The 19,483-nt window shown below is 40.2% G+C and overlaps 1 protein-coding gene across 1 annotated transcript; it reads left to right on the top strand.

Annotated features, from left to right (window-relative positions):
* The first annotated feature begins 1,921 nt into the window (after window positions 1–1,921).
* On the top strand, window positions 1,922–18,835 carry GFPT2 (glutamine-fructose-6-phosphate transaminase 2). Its single transcript, XM_064724854.1, has 19 exons — window positions 1,922–2,046; window positions 6,503–6,610; window positions 7,233–7,331; window positions 8,019–8,144; window positions 8,713–8,771; window positions 9,281–9,415; window positions 10,801–10,862; window positions 12,084–12,163; window positions 12,444–12,561; window positions 13,271–13,434; window positions 13,950–14,045; window positions 14,144–14,241; window positions 14,582–14,702; window positions 14,876–15,033; window positions 15,170–15,284; window positions 15,886–16,013; window positions 16,651–16,818; window positions 17,252–17,413; window positions 18,010–18,835. The coding sequence occupies exons 1-19, from the start codon at window positions 2,040–2,042 to the stop codon at window positions 18,052–18,054; spliced, it is 2,049 nt and encodes a 682-aa protein (XP_064580924.1). The 5' UTR covers window positions 1,922–2,039; the 3' UTR covers window positions 18,055–18,835.
* The last annotated feature ends 648 nt before the right edge of the window (window positions 18,836–19,483 follow it).

Raw genomic sequence — 19,483 nt, forward strand, 5'->3', positions numbered from 1 at the left:
TGGGCAGATGTGTCTGAGAAGTGTTGACTGATAACTTATCAAGGTGATGCATTAACCACTAATTAATGCAGTTCTTCCTAGCAGTTGAATCTCATTTTGTTTAGTTTTCTCCCTGGGAATGTCACATGAAAACATGAAATGTCTTGCATGAGTGGAATTTTGGGCTCTAACTCATGATCTTCGTCAATTAGTATTGCAGTGATGTTAAAAAAAAGTGTTTCTTTCCTACTGTCTGCATCACTCATTAGTCAAAATGCCCCACAAGGAGCAAATAAGAAGTTTTCCTTTATTGTATGTAATTTAATATAAATAGCAATGCTACTTTACACACAGAGCTGGGATTAGGAATGCCCCTCTTCACTCAGGCTGGGCTGGGGAAACCAGATCAGAGTTACTTCAGAGGAGGAGCAGTTACCTAAACAGAGAAGAAAAACTGGAATGGAGTGTCAAAATGCCTGATGTCACGTTGCAGGTCAGTGACACAGCTGGGACTGCAGTGGTGACAAATCATGGGCCTGTTTGGTCTGATTCTGGGAGACTGGGGGAAGGAAAACAATATTGGTTTTTAAGGAGTACAGTGTGCAGAGCTGTCCACACATTAATTGAAAAATAATAATTTATCCCTTTTTATAAACTATTTTTAAAGAGAATTTAAACACTTTTGATTTATGACCTGAAAATATTTTAAACCTAGTTTTTTACTGTAAAATTGAGACAAAGTTTCTCTTTCTTAAAGAGACACAAAAAGAGGTTATTTTGTGACTGAAATGTTAATGTTCCAGTCTCTATCCTTCATTCAGCTTCTCCATCAAACAAAAAGTGACAAAGTTTGAGGGGATCACTGCTTTAGGTAAAATATGACCTGCAAAAAATAAATGCAAGAGGGAAAGAGGCTTTAAATTCTAGCTTAAATAAGACACTTCACACTTGAATTTCAGGAACTCTATGAGATAACTGGGATCATGTCTATAAAATATTTTGGTACTTTTTAATAAGGAAGAAGAAACTATTTAATGAAACATTGTGTATTTTTAAAGTCATGTTTCTTTGAATAATGGCCTCAGCTGTTATGTGTACACTGTTAAAGTGTGCTGCAAGGCACTTGCTTTAAAAGCCATCATTCACTCCTTTGGTTTGGAGGAGCTCTCTGAGATAAGATGAGTTCCTTTTTAGGTGGAAAATCAGAATCAGTGCACAAAAACTGCTCCTTGGTCACACAGCCAAGTCTCTCTGGTGTTCCTGTCACTCTGAAAATCCCTGAGCAGGTCTGAGGTGGACACAGGATTCATCCTTGACATGACTAGACGATGTAGCCTAGAGCTGTGCCAGGGAAGGCTGAAGTTGGACTCCAGGTAAAATTTCTTCAAGGAAAGGATTGCCAAGCATTGGAACGGGCTGCCTGAGAGGTGGTGGAGTCCCCATCCCTGGAGGTGTTGAAGAAATGATTGGACATGTCGTTTAGTGCTGTGTTTGACCAGGTGTGATCGGCCAAAGGCTGGACTTGGTGATCTGGGAGGTCTTTGCCGAGCTCAATGCCTCTGTGACTGCCTCCCCGTGCGTGGAGCTTGGCAGGGCCGGCCGGGCGGGATCCGCTGCGGTCCCGCCGGGCTCTGCCCCTTCCCTGGGCTCTGTCCCTTCCCTGGGCTCTGTCCCTTCCCCGGGCTCCGTCCCTTCCCCGGGCTCCGTCCCTTCCCTGGGCTCTGTCCCCTTTCCTGGGCTCTGTCCCCTCCATGGGCTCTGTCCCTTCCCCGGGCTCTGTCCCCGCCAGGCTCTGCCCCTTCCCCGGGCTCTGTCCCCTTTCCTGGGCTCTGTCCCCACCATGGGCTCTGCCCCTTCCCCGGGCTCCGTCCCCGCCGGGCTGTGTCCCCTCCCCGGGCTCTGTCCCCTCCCCGGGCTCTGCCCCCGCGGGGCCCCGGGCAGGGGCGGGCGCAGGCAGGGCCGGCCCGGCCCCGTAACCGGAGCATAAGAGCCGCAGGCGGCGGGGCCGGCCCGGCGTCAGCCGCGTTCGCCGGGAGCAGGAGGGACCGTGCGCTGCCACCATGTGCGGTGAGTGACGGGCTGAGCCCGGCCAGCAAGGGACAAGGGCGGCTTTGTCCCCGAGCCCAGCGGTGCCGCTGGGGACCGGCCCCGCTGCATCCTTCTGGGGGTGGGAAGGACGGAGAGCGCCCGGCAGGTGAAGGTGAAGCCCCTCGGCCCGGCCCTTCTCCGAGGAGACGCGATCCCCGTTCCGTTCATCCCTGCCCGAGACCCCCGTGCCTGGTGGCGTTTTGGGATGCTCCACAGGTCTTGGCATGGAAATGGTCCCGTTCCCGCTGCCCGGGGGTGCCCGGGGTGCCCGGTTAACCTCTGCTCCTGGTCCCGCTGCTCTGATGCACGGGATGCGCTGGGCTCTGTCTTTCCTAATCCGGGACTGGGGATTGATTAATCGTGACTCACTTCCGAGCTGCAGCGATAAGGGAGAGTTTGTGGCTTTCAGACAAAGGCAGTGAAAGAGCTTCATTCCTAGCTGTTGTGAGTTTATTCACCTCATTTTTTCTAATAAAGATGGAAAGATAAATCCTATAGCGTGTACACAATTGCTTCGATACACTTTGGATCAAGTGGAAATCAAAGTGTGGGTTCGGAAGTTGCTAACGTGATTTTATTTGGTTATGGGGGAAAGTTTGGTGAAACTTTGCCAATCTGCCCCTGACATCTCCTCTCAGGTCTGATGAAAGTAGAAAAAATTGCACTTTTACTTCTTAGTTGTCATCAACAAAACCTCTTTTGTGAGATTGCAGGCTGATAGTGAGTTGAGTTGCTGCTCCCAAAATTGTACTTTCTGAGTTAGGTATCTTTTCCTTGCCTCCTCATCCTTTTTAACTGTGACCTCAGAAGGAGCAAGGAGCTCTGGGATCCTCTTTCACTTAAACGGAAACACGAGGTGATACAGTTTCAGCTGCTATTGTGTGAGCTCCTACGTGACAGATCTCTATCAATGAGACAAACTCGGTGCCTTCCAAACAAAACCCCTCAGGTGAGAGACCTGGCCCGGTGCCTGGGGTATCCACGGCAAGCCTTGAGACACATCATGGTAATATCAAAAACTCTGCATGTCTGGGCTGTGTATTGATTGGGAAGTGAGGGTGTTAACAGTGTTCAAGGAGCTCGGTAGAACATCCAGCTTGGGGTGGAGCAAGTGACTCAGTATGAAATAGCAAAGAGCAGCAGTTCAAGAAGGGTAAGTGAGAGTGGAGCAAGGGTTTTTCCCATCAGCATTTAGAAACCTTTAATATTACATTTCTTTCCATGAGTGGTATTCCCCAGCCCACTATGCTGATCTCTGTAGGAGTTCTAGAGACTGCAACCAGCAGTTTTCAAATTACTTTTTTGTTGTTGCTTTTATTTTTTTTCATATCTTTCCAGGTTTAAGTGCTGATAATGGACCCTATTGTGTTTTCTTTGGCTTCAGGTAGCACGTGAAGATTTATAGCCCTTGGTTTATGTTTTGAAAATACACGGGTCATAAATTCTGCTATAAACATGCTCGTAAGGAAGGAAAGTCAAGATGTTATCATTCTCACATGTAAAACACTATAGCCAAAGTATTCAAGCAAAAGTATTCAGGGTTTAAAAAAAAGTCAAGATGCACTTAAACTGATGACCTCTTTTAAATCAAAGTTAGTTTCATCAGGATATGAAGTAGAGACCTTTTCAAAGCTAAGTTTCTGGAATCAACTATGCACTTAGGGATATCCTTTTTTTTTCAAAAAGTAAATAATTTTGTTCAAATTTCAAGTATAGGCTGCCCCCTTGTTGATTTTGGTGAAGTCTTGCAATTGCAAGAGTTCTTGTGGAATTTTCCCACAGAAAAATACTCAATTCACTTTTCCTTCTTCTGATGCTCTGCTTGTAATCCTGAAAAGGGAAGCTCTAAAATCTTGATACACATGTAAAGGGAGAGCCTTGATTTCAGTGTCTGCATGTGATTGAAGCTGGTTTTAATTATGTTTTAGCAACCTTTTTCTTTCTGTTTTTAGCTTCTATAGGTAAGCCATACACTATTGACCTAGTTCATCCTTCTAAGCAAACTGTGATTATGGAAAGTTATAAACTAGATTTAGCATTCAGATCAAGAGGACAATGCCCTAGTAAAACACTTCTTGGGTGCTTTTCCTGGATTTTATGTTTTTGAGTCTTCTTAAGGAAGCAAGATCTGGAAATGGCATCTAATACCTTGGGGAGGCCATCATAAAGGAACTTGTTTGCATCACAAAACTCTTATCATAAGATGATTCAACTGAGATTCAGTCATACTGGTGTGCTTCCAGAAAGAATTAAGATACAAGGAATCTTTATCACAAGTTGTTTCTACATGAGTTGAGTAATGTGCTTTAAATCTGGCCAAAATGATGACTGAGGAGGGAAAAAATACGTGAGTGGATAAATCATTAAACAGAAACGTACTAGAGAAAGTGTTACTCTCAGTGCTTAGAGTAAGATTTATTTCCCTTAACTGGAAGAGTTTATAACACGTTCTTTGAAGTCAGACTGCAGCTATTGTTTTCATTTTAAATGGCCTCTGGTGACTTCTGCATCTTCTAATGCACGTGTGTGGAAGTGCAGCTCCAATTCCCTGGGAACAAGGATCTTTTTAACAACTGCAGCACACTGGTAGCATTGTAGGGATGGTCCCAGAGGAAGGTTCTTCCTGGAGCTCCGTGTAGTGAAAGATGCCACATGGAACATACAAGGATGTTGAGGCTTAAATTCATTGTGAAATCTGGCCTAGAAAGTAGAGTTGGATCTGAACTGAGGTGTGGCAATGTTTTGGAATGGTGTTGAGAAATTCGTATTGAAGAAATTGAATGCTGCTTTTGAGGTTCGTGGTTAGTGCCAGAGAACGGTAAATATCTGTCTGGAAAAATGATCAACAGGCTCTCAGTCTGAAGTGACTGCTTATAACCAGAGGCATTATTTCTCAAAGCATCCATGAAGAACAGTATTAAGCAGTTCAAATTCCCAAATACCTCCTTAAATGCAACTATTGTCTTAATGTCTCCATTAATGTTGGATGCACTAGAAATAATTAGGCTGAGCTCCTCATAAATCTCTCTTCTGAAGCAGAAAAGTATTATCCACCCTTTAATCTTTCCAAAATAAATTCAGAGGCACATGTAATACTGTCTTTGTCTCACTGTCAAATCAACAGTATTAATGTCTTATAAACCAGCGGAGTAACCAAATTCACAGTAATATTTGTAAGGGAGATTTACTGGTGTATCATTATAACAGCTTCTTCACTACGGCCATTTACAGTTCAAAAGCCTTAATTGAAGGGGAAGAGGGTGTTAAATTTCAAACAAAGGCCTTCTCTATCTAAAACACTTGTCTGAACTGCTTATCTGTAGAGCTCTCGAAGTCTGGGGTGTTTTCTTACTGTAGTCTCCAGTCCTGACTTGATGCTTGGAGAAACTGCTGAAACAGCGAAATTAGTTGTTTTTGTTTTATTGGGGTATAGTTTTTCAAGAATTAATAAAAGAGCCTAATGTATCCATATAAATACCAGAGTTGCAGGAAGAGCAGTAGGCAGAGAAAAGGAATGGCTGTGTTTTATTTTGCAGGTGACTCTTTCATTACACCTTTTCTAAAGATAAAACAACATTCCCAACACCCTTCTAGTAAAAAAATGCCCGAGTGCTTAAAAAAAAAATTAAAAAAAATTAGGGAGGGGAAACCAAGCCCCAAACTAAAATAAAGCCACTTCTTGGTCGCTGGCTGGTCTGTTCAAAAGGAGAGGGATCGGGGAGGGAGGTCAGGGCTCTCTGAGGAGCTGGCAGGGGCACGCCCGGGGCTCCTGTGCCCGCCTGACTTTGGGGTTGTGCTGAGGCAGCGCAGGGGAGCGCTCATGTTGTGGGTGACCCTGTTTTGTACCTTCTGTTTCTTTCCTTTGTTGTCCTACCCCATTGACTTCTGCCCTTTCCTCGTGTTTGCCTCTCCATTCTCTTTCTGCTGAAGTGGCTGTTGCATACAGGATTAAGCTGGAGCCTTTCAGAAATAGATGTTGTGCCTTCTACCTACCCATGGGTATTTAAGGCCATGACTTGGATTACAAAAGTCTCCTTGTGTTAGTACTGGTGAATATATTCCCTCTTTGAATGCCTGGATATGAAATAGATCACAATGTTCCCATTTTCAGCTGTGGTTTTCGTGAAAAGTAGAAGTTTTTTTTACCTCTCCTAACTGTTTAACTCTTGGTGGGTAACATGAGGAGAGTGAAACTCGCCAGTGAAGTTTGTGTTATGTGTTGAAATTCGGCTTCTGAGTCCTTTATTGTACTTGAATTCTTTCCATTTCAAAATGCATTAGAAGGAATTGTACTAAATGGGAGGTTGGGTGCCCCTAGGACTTCTCCCTGATGCTAGTTTTAAAGAGTTTTAAATTGAGTCTGAAGTGATGCAAATTTTTAAAATAACCTCTTTGCTTCTTTCCCCCCCCTCCTTCCCCCTTTCTCTTTAAACAGGAATTTTTGCTTATCTAAACTACAGAGTGCCCCGCACTAGGAAGGAAATATATGAAACCCTGATAAAAGGATTACAGAGACTGGAATACAGAGGCTATGACTCTGCAGGTATGTTAACCAACTCAAGAAATTAATTTTAGCAACCAGTAGCTCATTCCATTTTGGGTTTTTTGGGTTCTTTCAGTGTCTGGCCTCTTGGATTTTTCTTTCTTTATTCTACAGATTAACAGATCAGAACTAATTAGCTTGATTCTTGGAGGGCTACAGCTTTCCTCAGGACTTAGAATTGGGTGTTTAGCTCTGTAATTAGATGGTTGAGGATAGTACACGTAAGCAAAACAAACAGGGTGTGGAAAAAGATCTCTATACAGGGCCATGTAGTTTGTGCCTCAGCCTTTTTTGTACGTGAATCACAGTGAAGGATGGGGAAGATTAAACTTGTCTTAAATTTGAGTTGGCTCATTTCATTTGGCAAAATATTTCAGTTTGTTGTCAAATACAATTTGAGATGGCTCATGTATGTTTTAATCTGTGCAGTGGATATAGAGTTGACATGGTTTCATTTGAACATGCACAGCTCTAGCAACAGACTTCAACTACATCCCTTTAAAGGGTAATTTAAAAATACAAATTTCAGTGGTGTGTGCCTGTGTGTATTTTCTCAGCCTTTTCCTCATTCTAGTGTATTTCATGCTTTAAATAACACTTATGACTGTGTCCTGTGCTGTAGGAGTGGCAATTGATGGAAATAACAATGAAGATAAAGAAAGATTCATCAAACTGGTTAAGAAAAGAGGAAAAGTAAAGGCCTTGGAAGAAGAGTTGTACAGTAAGTGTTAAAAATGACCCCTTTGCTTTGGCCTCCGAGTCAGATACTATCTGCATCTCAGCAGAAAGTCAGACCATGAAATTGCAGTTATGATTTTGCATCAGCAATAACTGCATTGGGAAATCCAAGCAGCTAATTTTTTTGTGTCCCTCAAATCTGCACTTAAGAAGCAAGCTGATCTTCAGATCTTGCATTGTGGAATTGTCAGTCAATCCTCCCTTCTTTTGGTTGCTCCTTTGTTCAAAACCTGGGCTCCTTTGGCTCTTTGCTCATGTGATTTCTGTGCTGCATGGCTGAAATGCTGAAACATGCACTCTGACAGAATTTATGGCCATTTAAGCAGCTGGCTGTCATCACAATCTGCTTTATGCAGTGCTTCCATCTGTGAAAGCCTGAAGTTGTGTTTTAATACGTTTACATTATAATTTGTAGTAATGGGGTCTGTTAGCCTGTCTGTGGCTAAAAATGCTCGTGGCTTGGCAAACAAGGTTTTAATCACAGTAGCTTGAATTTTCTGAAGTGTAATGTCAAAAAAGCAAATGGTTAAAAAAATCCCCAAAAAACAGAAGATAGCTTTTAGAATTTTGCCTGTAGTAATTGTCTTTGTGTTTTACTAATTGTGTGTGTGTGAGAGGGAGGGAGAGAGGCAATATTAATTATTCAGTAAACTGAATTTCTCCTGTCTAGAACAAGATGACCTGGATTCTAAAACAGATTTTGAAACACATTTTGGAATTGCTCATACTCGCTGGGCGACCCACGGAGTACCAAGTGCAATAAACAGTCACCCTCAGAGATCAGATAAAAGGAATGGTACGTAATATCTGCAACACTTCAACCACACAAATCTGAAATGATTCAATCCACAGAACACAAATGTTCTTATTATTGCTATGGTATCTATTTTTGATAGTAGGGCTAAGCTGTTGCCATTCTATTTAGCTTAGACGCATTTAAAATGAAATAGCCTCTTCTCAGACTGAAGCAACACTAAAAATTAATGAGATCTGTTTTCTGAAAATTGCAAGTTAATTGAAGTACAACATTCTTGTTTTGAAAGGTAAGACTGAAAATATGAATGTGTCAATATTGCCTGGTCCAGAAAAGGGAGATTTCATATCAGTCTTCACTTGAGATGGCTTAGTGCTCTACTAGGTGCAGTTTAGAACTCTCAATAACTTGGAACTGCCTTTGTATACTTTCAGAACTTGTAAGCTTCTGCTTGCAGTTGTCCATGTTGTGATAAACTGTAGGTCTGAAAGCTATAGCAGGTGGTTTCAAGTGTACTTCTAAGCTTTTTTTCCCCTTGTAATTTTGTGTTCTGAATTAAATATCTTAAGTTTTTGTTGCTCATGAATATATGTATTTTTTTTTCTCTTAGAATTTGTTGTCATCCATAATGGAATCATCACAAACTATAAGGACCTGAGAAAATTTCTGGTGAGTCTGTGGCAACTCAATTCTAAAACTAGAAAGTTAATACTCCCCCAAACTACTATCAGGTCATTCATGACTTCAGTGAAACATGAACTCAAGTTTCTTGATATCATCTATAAAAAAAGCTGTGTGAAAGGGTCTGCCTGATAAAGATACTCAGGAGCTGGTGAAGTGCAATATGTTCCTGTAATCCTAAATGCAAAGTATTTATGAGCAGAGTAGCAGTTTGTGCTGAGACTCTCTGAGAGGGTGTGGAGTGGGCTCCCTCCTGTCTCTTGCTGCTTCACAGATGCCAAACAAGTAAAGTCTTACTATGGGTCTTATTCCAGCATTTCCCAAAGAGTATCTATGACATAAGTCCTTGTATTTTATCTACAGTGATTTATATGCACTGGTCCAATGTAGTGCTCTGAGCTCTGGCTGCAGTTTCTGGTGGGAGGCAGCTGAAAAGCTCTTCAGTGTTTGCTGCCTGAGGATGGACACAATTCTTACTCTTCTATGTGATATTTCAGGAGAGCAAAGGATATGAATTTGAATCTGAAACAGATACAGAAACAATCCCCAAATTGATCAAGTACATGTATGACAACAGAGAGAGTGAAGACACCAGTTTTTCAGCCTTGGTAGAGAGAGTTATTCAACAGTTGGTAAGTGGGACATTACTTTTTTTCCCCCTGTACAACAGTATAAGCTATTTGTGGGGTTCCTTAGCATTCTGCCTCATGCATTTAGATCCTGTGCAGGAGCTCTTAGAAGGTGCTGCAAATAACACTTTTAGGCTTCTAAATAATGCTTAATAGACCAAGAAATGAGATTAAAATTTTGGAGACTTCAAAGGCTTTTCACTGTTAAATCTTTAAATTGCAGTAGCAACAGGTTTTGTTTGTTGAGTTTTTTGTCTTGTTTTGTTTTTAGCAAGAAGTTAACACAGCTTTTTAATGAAGCAGTTTAATTTAAAAAAAGTAATAGGAGCCTCTGGGGGTTCAAATCTCTCATAAACGGCAGTGTGTTCCTAAAGGTTATTCTGATCGTGTTGAAACACTGCCGTGATTCAAGTTTGGCCAATGCCTTGGCTCTCCTATTTGGAAATAGATCTAACAAGCTGGACTGGTTTCCAAACTGTGAAGTGGGAATCTACTGTTACTCAGTATGTGAATGCTTAAAAACTTTGATAGATGCATTACAAACTTGGAGAAAGCTGGCTTTGTTTCCTCCCCCAGTCTCCGGGCAGATGTTTTCCCTCCCCTTCCTGCAGCTTCTGAGTCTCCTCTTTAAAGCAGCTCTGTAGGATTCCTTGCAGCAGGGCTGGAATCCACACCAAGGCAGGGCCTGTGTGGGACAAGAGGGAGCAGCCCCAGAGTGTGGGGAAGGGAGGATTCCCCGGCCCCCAGAACAAGGGCAGAGTGCTCTGAGTGCAGCCCGGGGAGAGGAGGGAATGTCACCAGCTCTGTCCTGCTGGCAGGGTGGGGGGCCTTGGCTCCTGCTTTGGGAATCTCCCTCCAGGAGTCTGCCAGCTGTGTTAATACTGTAGAGTTGTTTCTGGGGCTTTTTTACTGGTCTTGTGGATTTTTTGTGGGTTTTTTTTTTTTTGAAATACATTAATGAGAATTTGCTGCTTGAATCTAGGAATAATAACTCCAGGTTTTTAGTTGAAACTGCATGGTAAGTCACTACAAGTAAAATTCTAATTGAAGGTCTTACTCAAAGTAAATGTCTAACATTCTTCATGTTGATTATGAGCAGCATCTCTGACATTTTCATAACCTTTGCATTCAAGTTTATTGTTTTTATTTATAAAGAGGCTAAGTGCTCACTTCCTGAGGTTTTAGCTGTTGCACTGTTAATGTGGATGTCAGCTTGTTCTGCTCCATGGCCAATTCCTTTAAAGGTGCAGTCTGCCCTCCAGGAAGAGACTCCTGATAGCAGCTCCTTCAGTGCCTCTTCAGAGAGGGGCCCCAGTTTAATGAGATGCAACTATTTGAGATAAGTTCTTTAGAATCTTTTTCTTCTCCTTTGTATTCATGGTTTCCAGGAAGGTGCTTTTGCATTGGTTTTCAAGAGCATCCATTACCCAGGTGAAGCTGTTGCTACCAGGTTAGTAAAAGTCTATTTTATACATAATGCATGCTTTTTATTAGGTTAAAAAAGGCCAGCCTCTGAAAGATACTAAAATATTGATGTTTAAAGTGCTTAATTAACAAAAATCAGTGAGTCAATAAAGAATCTCAGTGTATCTTGTGTTTCTAAATTTGTAACAAGAGCATGCTAACATTTTCCCTCTATCAAAAAGGGGAGAGGGAAGGGATATTGTTCAGTTTTAGCTCCCATTGAGTAAAGACAGATAAATATATTCATGTGGGTTGAAAGACCATCATAGTAACAGGTTATACAAATAGAGTTCTATAGCTGTCATAGCATTTATGGTGTCTTTCTGTCTTAAGTTCTACTTTTATTTATGACTTGAAAAACAACTTTCAGGAAATGTAAAGATATTAAAATAGCAAGTGACATAGCAAGTGATTAAAATAGCAAGTGATGGGAATAAAGACTGTTTTATATTACAACCCAAAAGCCCATTGCTTCAGTGGTCTAAAATAAGACTACATTAAAATTTTGAAAAAGCCAGCTGTACCATCACTCTAACTAGAGAACATCTTCTCAAATGAACTATTCTATATGTGGTTCAGATTTGGGTTTTTAGGGCTGAGGGATTTAAGAGAAGCTAATCTTGTAATCTGAGTGTGACTTGTTCTTTTATTCCTGTGATATTTTTTTTAATAAGGTCTTCAGTGACATGTAACCCATATAATTAAAAAATTATCTTAATATTCCACAGTTTCAGAAGTGCAGTAGGGAAGGTTGATGTTTCTGAGTTTAAAAGGCTAAAGAGTGTAACAGTACTTCAATTCTAAAGAGCACAGGAGCTTACTGTTGTCTCCCTTCAGAGGCAAAGTAAGCTTTGGTTCAAATTGGTCCCTGTACTAAGATGTTTTCTGATAACTGCAAAGAAAACAGCACGTTCATATTCACATTTATTCACATATATTCACATTTTCCTCCACTTGGATGTAGTTTACAGGTAAAGAATCACCAAGGCACATTGGTAATTACTTATATAATAATATTTGGTGAATCTTACAGAAGAACCAAGTTTATAGACCTCCTGCCATGTAATGGCCTTAGGATCATGGTTGAAGGAGGCTCTTCCTGTTTAGGAAGCTAGATGGGATACTGTCTTTTCAGCTTCACTGATGTCTGGTAACTTCTTTGTATGCACATTTCTCTTTATAAATTTGTGTGTTTTCCTTTCTCTAGGAGAGGGAGTCCTTTGCTCATTGGGGTTAGGAGCAAGTACAAGCTCTCAACTGAACAGATTCCGGTTTTGTACAGAACATGTAAGTTGATGAATCAAAATACATTATTTTTAAAAACTAAAATTACCGTTATTTTATGATTAGAAATTAGGTTAATTGTTTTTTGTACCATAAAACTACCAGCTGATGCCCCAAATAGCTTTTTGGCTGGGGATATTTTTATACTACTGAATTTGTAGTTCATGTGAAAGTCCCATACCCCAACCTATTTCTGTAACTGTGATACCCTAAACCTGTATAGTCTGCAATCTTAACTGAACAGAACTGGGTTTGCATTTAGAATGTCTCATTTCTTTAATAGGTAACATTGAGAATGTGAAGAACATCTGCAACTCCCAAATGAAAAGACTGGACAGCTCAACCTGCCTTCATGCTGTTGGGGATAAGGCAGTGGAATTCTTCTTTGCTTCAGATGCAAGGTAGTAAAAGTACTTCAACTCTGCTGAAAATACTGGGGGTTTTTTTGTTTAAAAGCGAGATGGTTCTGGAAATTTAAGCTGCCTTGCTCTTGTACAATGACTTTCTGAAAGAAGAGCTTTTAATCCAGGTAACATCAGAAAGCCCCCAGGCTCACGTGCTTGAAAAATGTGAAGGTTTGTCAGCAGCATTTGAACTGCAAACAAGTGCAATACCTGCCATTTGCTGACCTCTATGTGAAATACATCCAGTGTAGGAAAGTAATTTGGGTACAAATGGACACTCATCAGCTGAGCATTTGGGCAGAATATGGGTTAGTTTGGGTTGTGATGTTTTCAATTCAGATATTGGAGGAGGAAAATAGTGGTGTGGTTCCAAGCTGGGCAGGAAGGTGGACACCAGGCACACATTTATCTTGGAATAGAGAGACCAAGAGTGGGACTGTAGCAGGATCCATCAAAGACACTGGGAGGCATCTTCAGACCAGCAGGAATGGATGCAGTGGTTGCAGAGCCTCCTGCTGTGGGTTGCTGTGAGAGTGCAGGAGGAGCAGCAGATGGAGCCATTGCCTTTAGGATGGCTCTGTCGGCAGTTCTGTCCTAAAGGAAGAGAGAAGCAGTGCTGGAAGTGCTCTTGTGGCACATTTAATTGCTTTGCTATTGCCAATTCTGACGTGTCAGGTTTGTCTTGCTTCTGTTTTTCTCTCTGTAGTGCCATCATTGAGCACACCAACAGAGTGATTTTCTTAGAAGATGATGACATTGCAGCTGTAACTGACGGGAAGCTCTCGATTCACCGCCTGGAGCGCTCAGCTAGTGATGATCCTTCCCGGGCCATCCAGACCTTGCAGATGGAATTGCAGCAAATCATGAAGGGTGGGTTGAAACATCTGTCAATGAGTATCATCAAAAATGGATAGTTACTGTTTGTGTAGTAGATGAGGCAGCAAACTGCTAATTTGATGTGACAATTGCCTTTTATTCAGGCTGTACTGGGAGCTGACAATTTTAGTTTTGAGACCAAGAGATAATGGGCAGCCTGGGACCCTATCCATTTTAGCCTTGGAAAAGTCATAGATACTTCTATTCATTTCAGTATCTAGTGAAAATGTAACTAATGCTAACATGTAGTTGTTGGCAAAGTTTGACTATAAATTAAGAATTGAAGGGGAGCATGGATGTTTCCTTATGAAGGAATTTATTTACCTTGTCAGTATTGGGAAATGGAATCAACCATATAAAGTGACCTATCCATCCGTCCTTTCTTCTTGCCTATTCTAAGCTTTTATTTAGGCTAACACAGTCAAGTTAGTCTTAAAAGTTCTCTTTGTAACTGAAATAGACTTCAAATAACAAACCTAAGCATTGCCATATCATGTTTTTATAAACAGGTAACTTCAGTGCCTTCATGCAAAAGGAAATTTTTGAACAACCAGAATCAGTTGTCAACACAATGAGAGGCAGGGTGAATTTTGAGAGCAGCACAGGTAATGGAGAACAGTCCTTCAAACTGCACTAAGTTTGAAATTTGTAAATGTGCCATCTAGAAAATGAAAACCACCATTGTGTATTTATTTGTTTGCAGTTCTGCTGGGGGGGCTGAAGGATCATTTGAAAGAAATCAGAAGGTGCCGAAGACTGATCATTATTGGCTGTGGGACCAGTTACCACGCTGCAGTGGCTGTACGTTCCCAGCCTTGGCTGAAATGCATTTATAACTTACTTGCTGGTTTCAGACAACAGCTTTTCATCTGCTTTTTCTTCTATCTCAGACTTTGTCTTTCATTGAGGGGTCTCACCCTTTTATTTAGCTTTCCTTATTGCCACATTCTTTATTAATGCTCCAGTGCCATTAATCACCATGCTAGAAGTTAACTTTTTCCACCTTGGCTTTTAAAGCTTTGGTGAGTTGTAATTACCAGCTTTTCTAATAAGAATTCATTTAGATTTTCTCTGATTTGTAAAATGTCCAAATGTTAGTGGGTGGCAATGCTGACAAATACTGTGTTCTGCTTGAATACAGACTCGACAAGTCCTGGAAGAATTAACTGAATTACCAGTGATGGTGGAACTTGCCAGTGACTTCCTGGATAGGAACACACCTGTATTCAGGGATGATGTGTGCTTTTTTATAAGCCAGTCAGGTGAGCTGCATTTGCTGTTGAGTGAGTGCTCTAAGATTGCTTTCCATTGCACTTTGCATCATATATGTATGTGTGGATACAGTTATTTAGAACACATTTGTGTAGACTTTGATGCTTTTCAGGAATCATTATTATCTCTTCCAGCCTGAAGTCAAGGTGTGAATGTTTTCCAGGTGAAACTGCAGATACACTGATGGCCTTGAGGTATTGTAAAGAACGCCGTGCTCTGACAGTTGGCATCACAAACACAGTTGGAAGCTCAATATCCAGGGAGACTGACTGTGGTGTGCACATCAATGCAGGGCCTGAGATTGGTGTGGCGAGCACAAAGGTAATTCCTGTTCAGGGTTTGACTTTCACCCTTCAGCCCTGTGGAACACAACTCAAATTTCAATTGCAGCACTTCCAACTGAGATCATATTCACTCTCTGCAGAATTAGCTGTTAAATGTTTTGTTTTTTCTGCAGGCCTATACCAGCCAATTCGTGTCTCTTGTAATGTTTGGCCTAATGATGTCTGAAGACAGAATTTCCTTGCAGAAAAGGAGACAGGAAATCATAAGTGGACTAAAATCATTGCCAGGTATATTGATATTTTGGGTTTGAGGAGGCGTAAGGGATGTTGGCAGCATAAAATACTACTCAGGGATATTTCTTTCTCATTTAAGTTTCACTCTCCCCCTCATCCTGAAAGGCAGACAACATGAGAAAAATGGACTGTTCACTTCTGCACTGTTTGCCAATTTTACAAGTGCTCCTCCAAGAAACTTGGCAGGAGGATCGGAATTTTCATGGGTTGGGTTTTCTAATTACAATAAGGTAGTTTTGTATGAGAAATATTACTCGATCTCCTACATTAATGGTTTAAAAATTTTAAAATCTCCCACTTTAAATCAGGATACATAAAATGAAACTAATTCAAGGTGATTTTTATATGGATATTTCACAACTTCCTTTAGAAATTCAAATTATATGTATGAGCACTGTTTAAACCAATATTTGTTTAAATTTATTACTGTAAGTAAGGCTGGAGAAAATATCCTTAAACTGCAGTCCAAGTTGCAAAGTTAATGGTTGAATTACATTAAGTGTATTTGCTCTATTAGATAATTAGAACATTCTAGTACAAATGAACTATTTTTTCCAGTTAAAAAAAATTAATTTTTTTTTCTGTGCCTCAATAGAAATGATTAAAGAAGTCTTGTCCTTGGATGAGAAGATCCATGACTTGGCTCTTGAACTCTACAAACAGAGATCGTTGCTGGTTATGGGCCGTGGGTATAATTACGCCACGTGTCTGGAAGGAGCTTTGGTAGGAACTTCTCAATATTCTTTGATATTATTTAAAATGAGATTTTGTGCCTTCTGCAACATAGTTTTTCTAATATTTCATTACAATTTAATTCTACTGCAATAAAACTATTTATAACTAGAAGCATTTAAACAAATACATAAGGTGAACCTGGATGTGATGCCACTTTCTTGTTTCTTTCACACCATAAACATAGAGTTTAATTAGTCTACTTAAAAACAAGAAACTAACAAGTTGCTGACCCATTTGAAAACAACATCAGAAACATGCAATGTGCTGATGTTGAGAAGAGATGCTCATGCATGGAAGTCATTAATTATATTATGAACATCCTGATGAAATGGACACGTGCCCATTGCTCAGAGGAGTTTGGTGTGTTAAAGGCAGATTGCAGTAGCCAAGGTTGTGCTGGGTGTTTGGTTCCTAAAATTCCTCTGGTTAATCCATGTGCATGGGTGAGCTCTGCTGCTGCCCACAGCCTGCTAGAAATCCCAGCAGCCACCTGTGTACTTTCACTAATACTTGATACTGGTACATGTATTTAAATGGCAGAGGCACAGCCTTGGTGCTTTGATTATTGCGGCTGTTGCTTCTCAGCTGATTTAGTAATAACTTGAGGCATTTCCTTTTTTTTTAGAAAATAAAAGAAATCACCTACATGCACTCAGAAGGTATCCTGGCTGGTGAGCTAAAACATGGGCCCTTGGCCCTGATAGATAAACAAATGCCTGTTATCATGGTGATCATGAAGGATCCTTGCTTCACCAAGTGTCAGAATGCCCTGCAACAGGTCACTGCTCGGCAGGTACAGTGCTCAAGTGATTCACTTCTCCTGTGTCATGGGAAAAGAGATCGTGCACACTGCACTGCTGCTGCCTGTGCACCTGGAAAGGGATGTGCTGCTGATTATTGTTAATTATTAAGTTATAAATAAGATGCTACATCTGCATTGCAGTTTGTTATTACAGGTTAATATCAGCAGTGAAAACTGCTTTCATATGGCTTGTTTGTTTTGGGGTCTTTCTGTTTTGAAGCAAATGGAATAATGTTAAAACTCTACAGGGTGAAAACATTCAAACCTTACAATATAGTGAAAGTCAAGAGCCATTATGCAAGGACTGGCATTGCCTTTGTTAGCTACTTGAGTGTGTTCAAACACACACAGACATGCTGTAAACAATATTTCAAAGCAGTTCTAGGCTACTTCTTCACTTAACAATGTAAAAATTTATTTTCAGGGTCGTCCAATCATTCTGTGTTCTAAAGAAGACACTGAAAGCTCAAAATTTGCCTACAAAACCATTGAGCTGCCTCATACAGTTGACTGCCTTCAAGGAGTGTTGAGTGTCATTCCTCTTCAGTTACTTTCATTTCACCTGGCTGTTCTCAGAGGATATGATGTAAGTATTTTCTATATTTAACACTCCTTTTAGTGCAGTTTTGAACTTCCTCCTACTAGTGTAAAGTGAGAGACCCAGTTATATGGCATATCTAAGACTCACTAGCTATGAAAATAGCTAATGAATCTAGAGTGAACGTGGTTATAGAGGTGACATTGCAGTGCCAATTCTTCAGTTTTGTATTTTTTAGTTAGTATCCTTCTAAAAACTTATAAAGCTCTTTTGCTTAGTTTGGTTAGTTAAGAGTGCAAATGGGACTTTTCCAGGGAACCTAATCTTGAAATATGATATTGTTAGCTTAAAATAGGGCAGTGCTTTGTACACCTTGGTTTGTTGATGTGTCAGTTTGACAATGATGACTGCTTTGGAAAGGTATCCTGTGCAAAACAAATATGTATTTGTTAGGAGGGCTTTGGAAGCACAGATAAATTTAGCTGCAAGTCTTTATGTGCAGATCTATAGCCTGTTGTGTGTGTTAATGTGTCTAGAATCAAGCAGAACTGATTAGGAAGTCAGAAAAAGCACACTAAATGAATTGTTAAATGCAGAATGTCAGTATTACTCTGCCATACTGAAAGCCTGTCTCTTCATTCTAGGTGGACTTCCCAAGAAATTTGGCCAAATCTGTGACTGTAGAGTAACAGCCAAGAACAGCTGATGCCTTTGTCACCAGACCTCTGAGTTATACTTGTAGAATGTGTTGTTCTGAATTGATAAGTAAATGTTTTCTCTAAAAAGAATGATAGTGCTAACTGGAAAGTGTCAGAAGGATTTATCTTGTAGCTTTAAAAGCTTTTGATGTGCCTTGTACCCAAGTGCTTTTGCTCATAGCAAATACTCCTCTAAGTCCTGAAATTACCAAAGAAGATAAAAATTGTTTACACATGGTATACTGAATGAACGTTTTTACTGTGCAATATATATATATATATATATACAGCTCTCTCCAGAGTAACTGTGAACATTTTTTTAGCCTACACTACATAACTAGTTTCAAAGATATAGTATTTATAAGTACAATTTGTATAGCTTTTTTTAAGTTATTTTTTTAGTACATTGCTTATCTGTAACATTGGTAATGCTCAGAATGTAAATACTGAGCGTGTTGATACTTCTGTACAGTTGTTAGGGATTTTCCTCCTTCAGCCTCAAACTGGAAATTTGTTGTCACCTCTTCTTTCCCAGCTTCCCTTCCCCCGTTGCATCTGTGTTTCATATTTAACCAGTCATTTGCAAAGTTCTTCCCTGGCTGTAAATTCCCAGCTATGTTTTCAATTTCTGCTTCTTTTAACTGTTTTGAAAAGCCAGAATGACATTTGTTTTGTATGCCTCCCCAGCTCTTATTTGCATAACATGTATAGTGCAACAGAATAAGGGAACTGGATGTCTTTCAAGTCATATTTTTGTTTGAAGAGGGTACAATGAAATGACAATGCAATTAAAAGATTATATAATTCTTCTTATTTTGTGGTTTGGTTTTTTGTGTGTGTATGTGTATTTGGGTTTTTATTTGTTTCATTTTTGTTGTTTTCATTTTTTTTTTAACCTGATGACTTCTATGTCAGATCTGAAGAAAGTCCTATATTAGTACCATATATATTTGCGAAAGCACACTTTGATAGTTGTGAACCAACTTGCAGTAGGGGAGAACCTATAAACCTGCAAAACAATCAGGTAGATTCACACAAGAAGTTTGATTTTTATTTCCAAATGGCCAGAAAGCATAGGATTTATTTTTTCTGCATTTTATTATCTAACTCACTAGTGAAGTTTCTGATATTCCTCTGCAGGCTTGGTTTTAAATGAAGGTGTTTGAATGTTTACTTAGGTTAAGAGCTTGAAAGTGTTACACCAGCTTGTTATAATAGGAGCTACTTACTGGAAACCGCCCTAGTACTTTTTATTACCACATAATAAAACCAAAATCATAACAAAAAATATAGTAATAATCTGACCTGAATGCCAAGAATGTGTAACTCTGGATCTAACATGTTTTGGTAAGCGATGAAAAGGCCCCTTTTACTCTTGATCTAGAATTAATATTCCCTTCATATTAAAAAGTGAAATTAT

The sequence above is a fragment of the Zonotrichia leucophrys genome, chromosome 13, assembly GCF_028769735.1.
Source record: "Zonotrichia leucophrys gambelii isolate GWCS_2022_RI chromosome 13, RI_Zleu_2.0, whole genome shotgun sequence".
Taxonomy (NCBI): Eukaryota; Metazoa; Chordata; class Aves; order Passeriformes; family Passerellidae; genus Zonotrichia; species Zonotrichia leucophrys.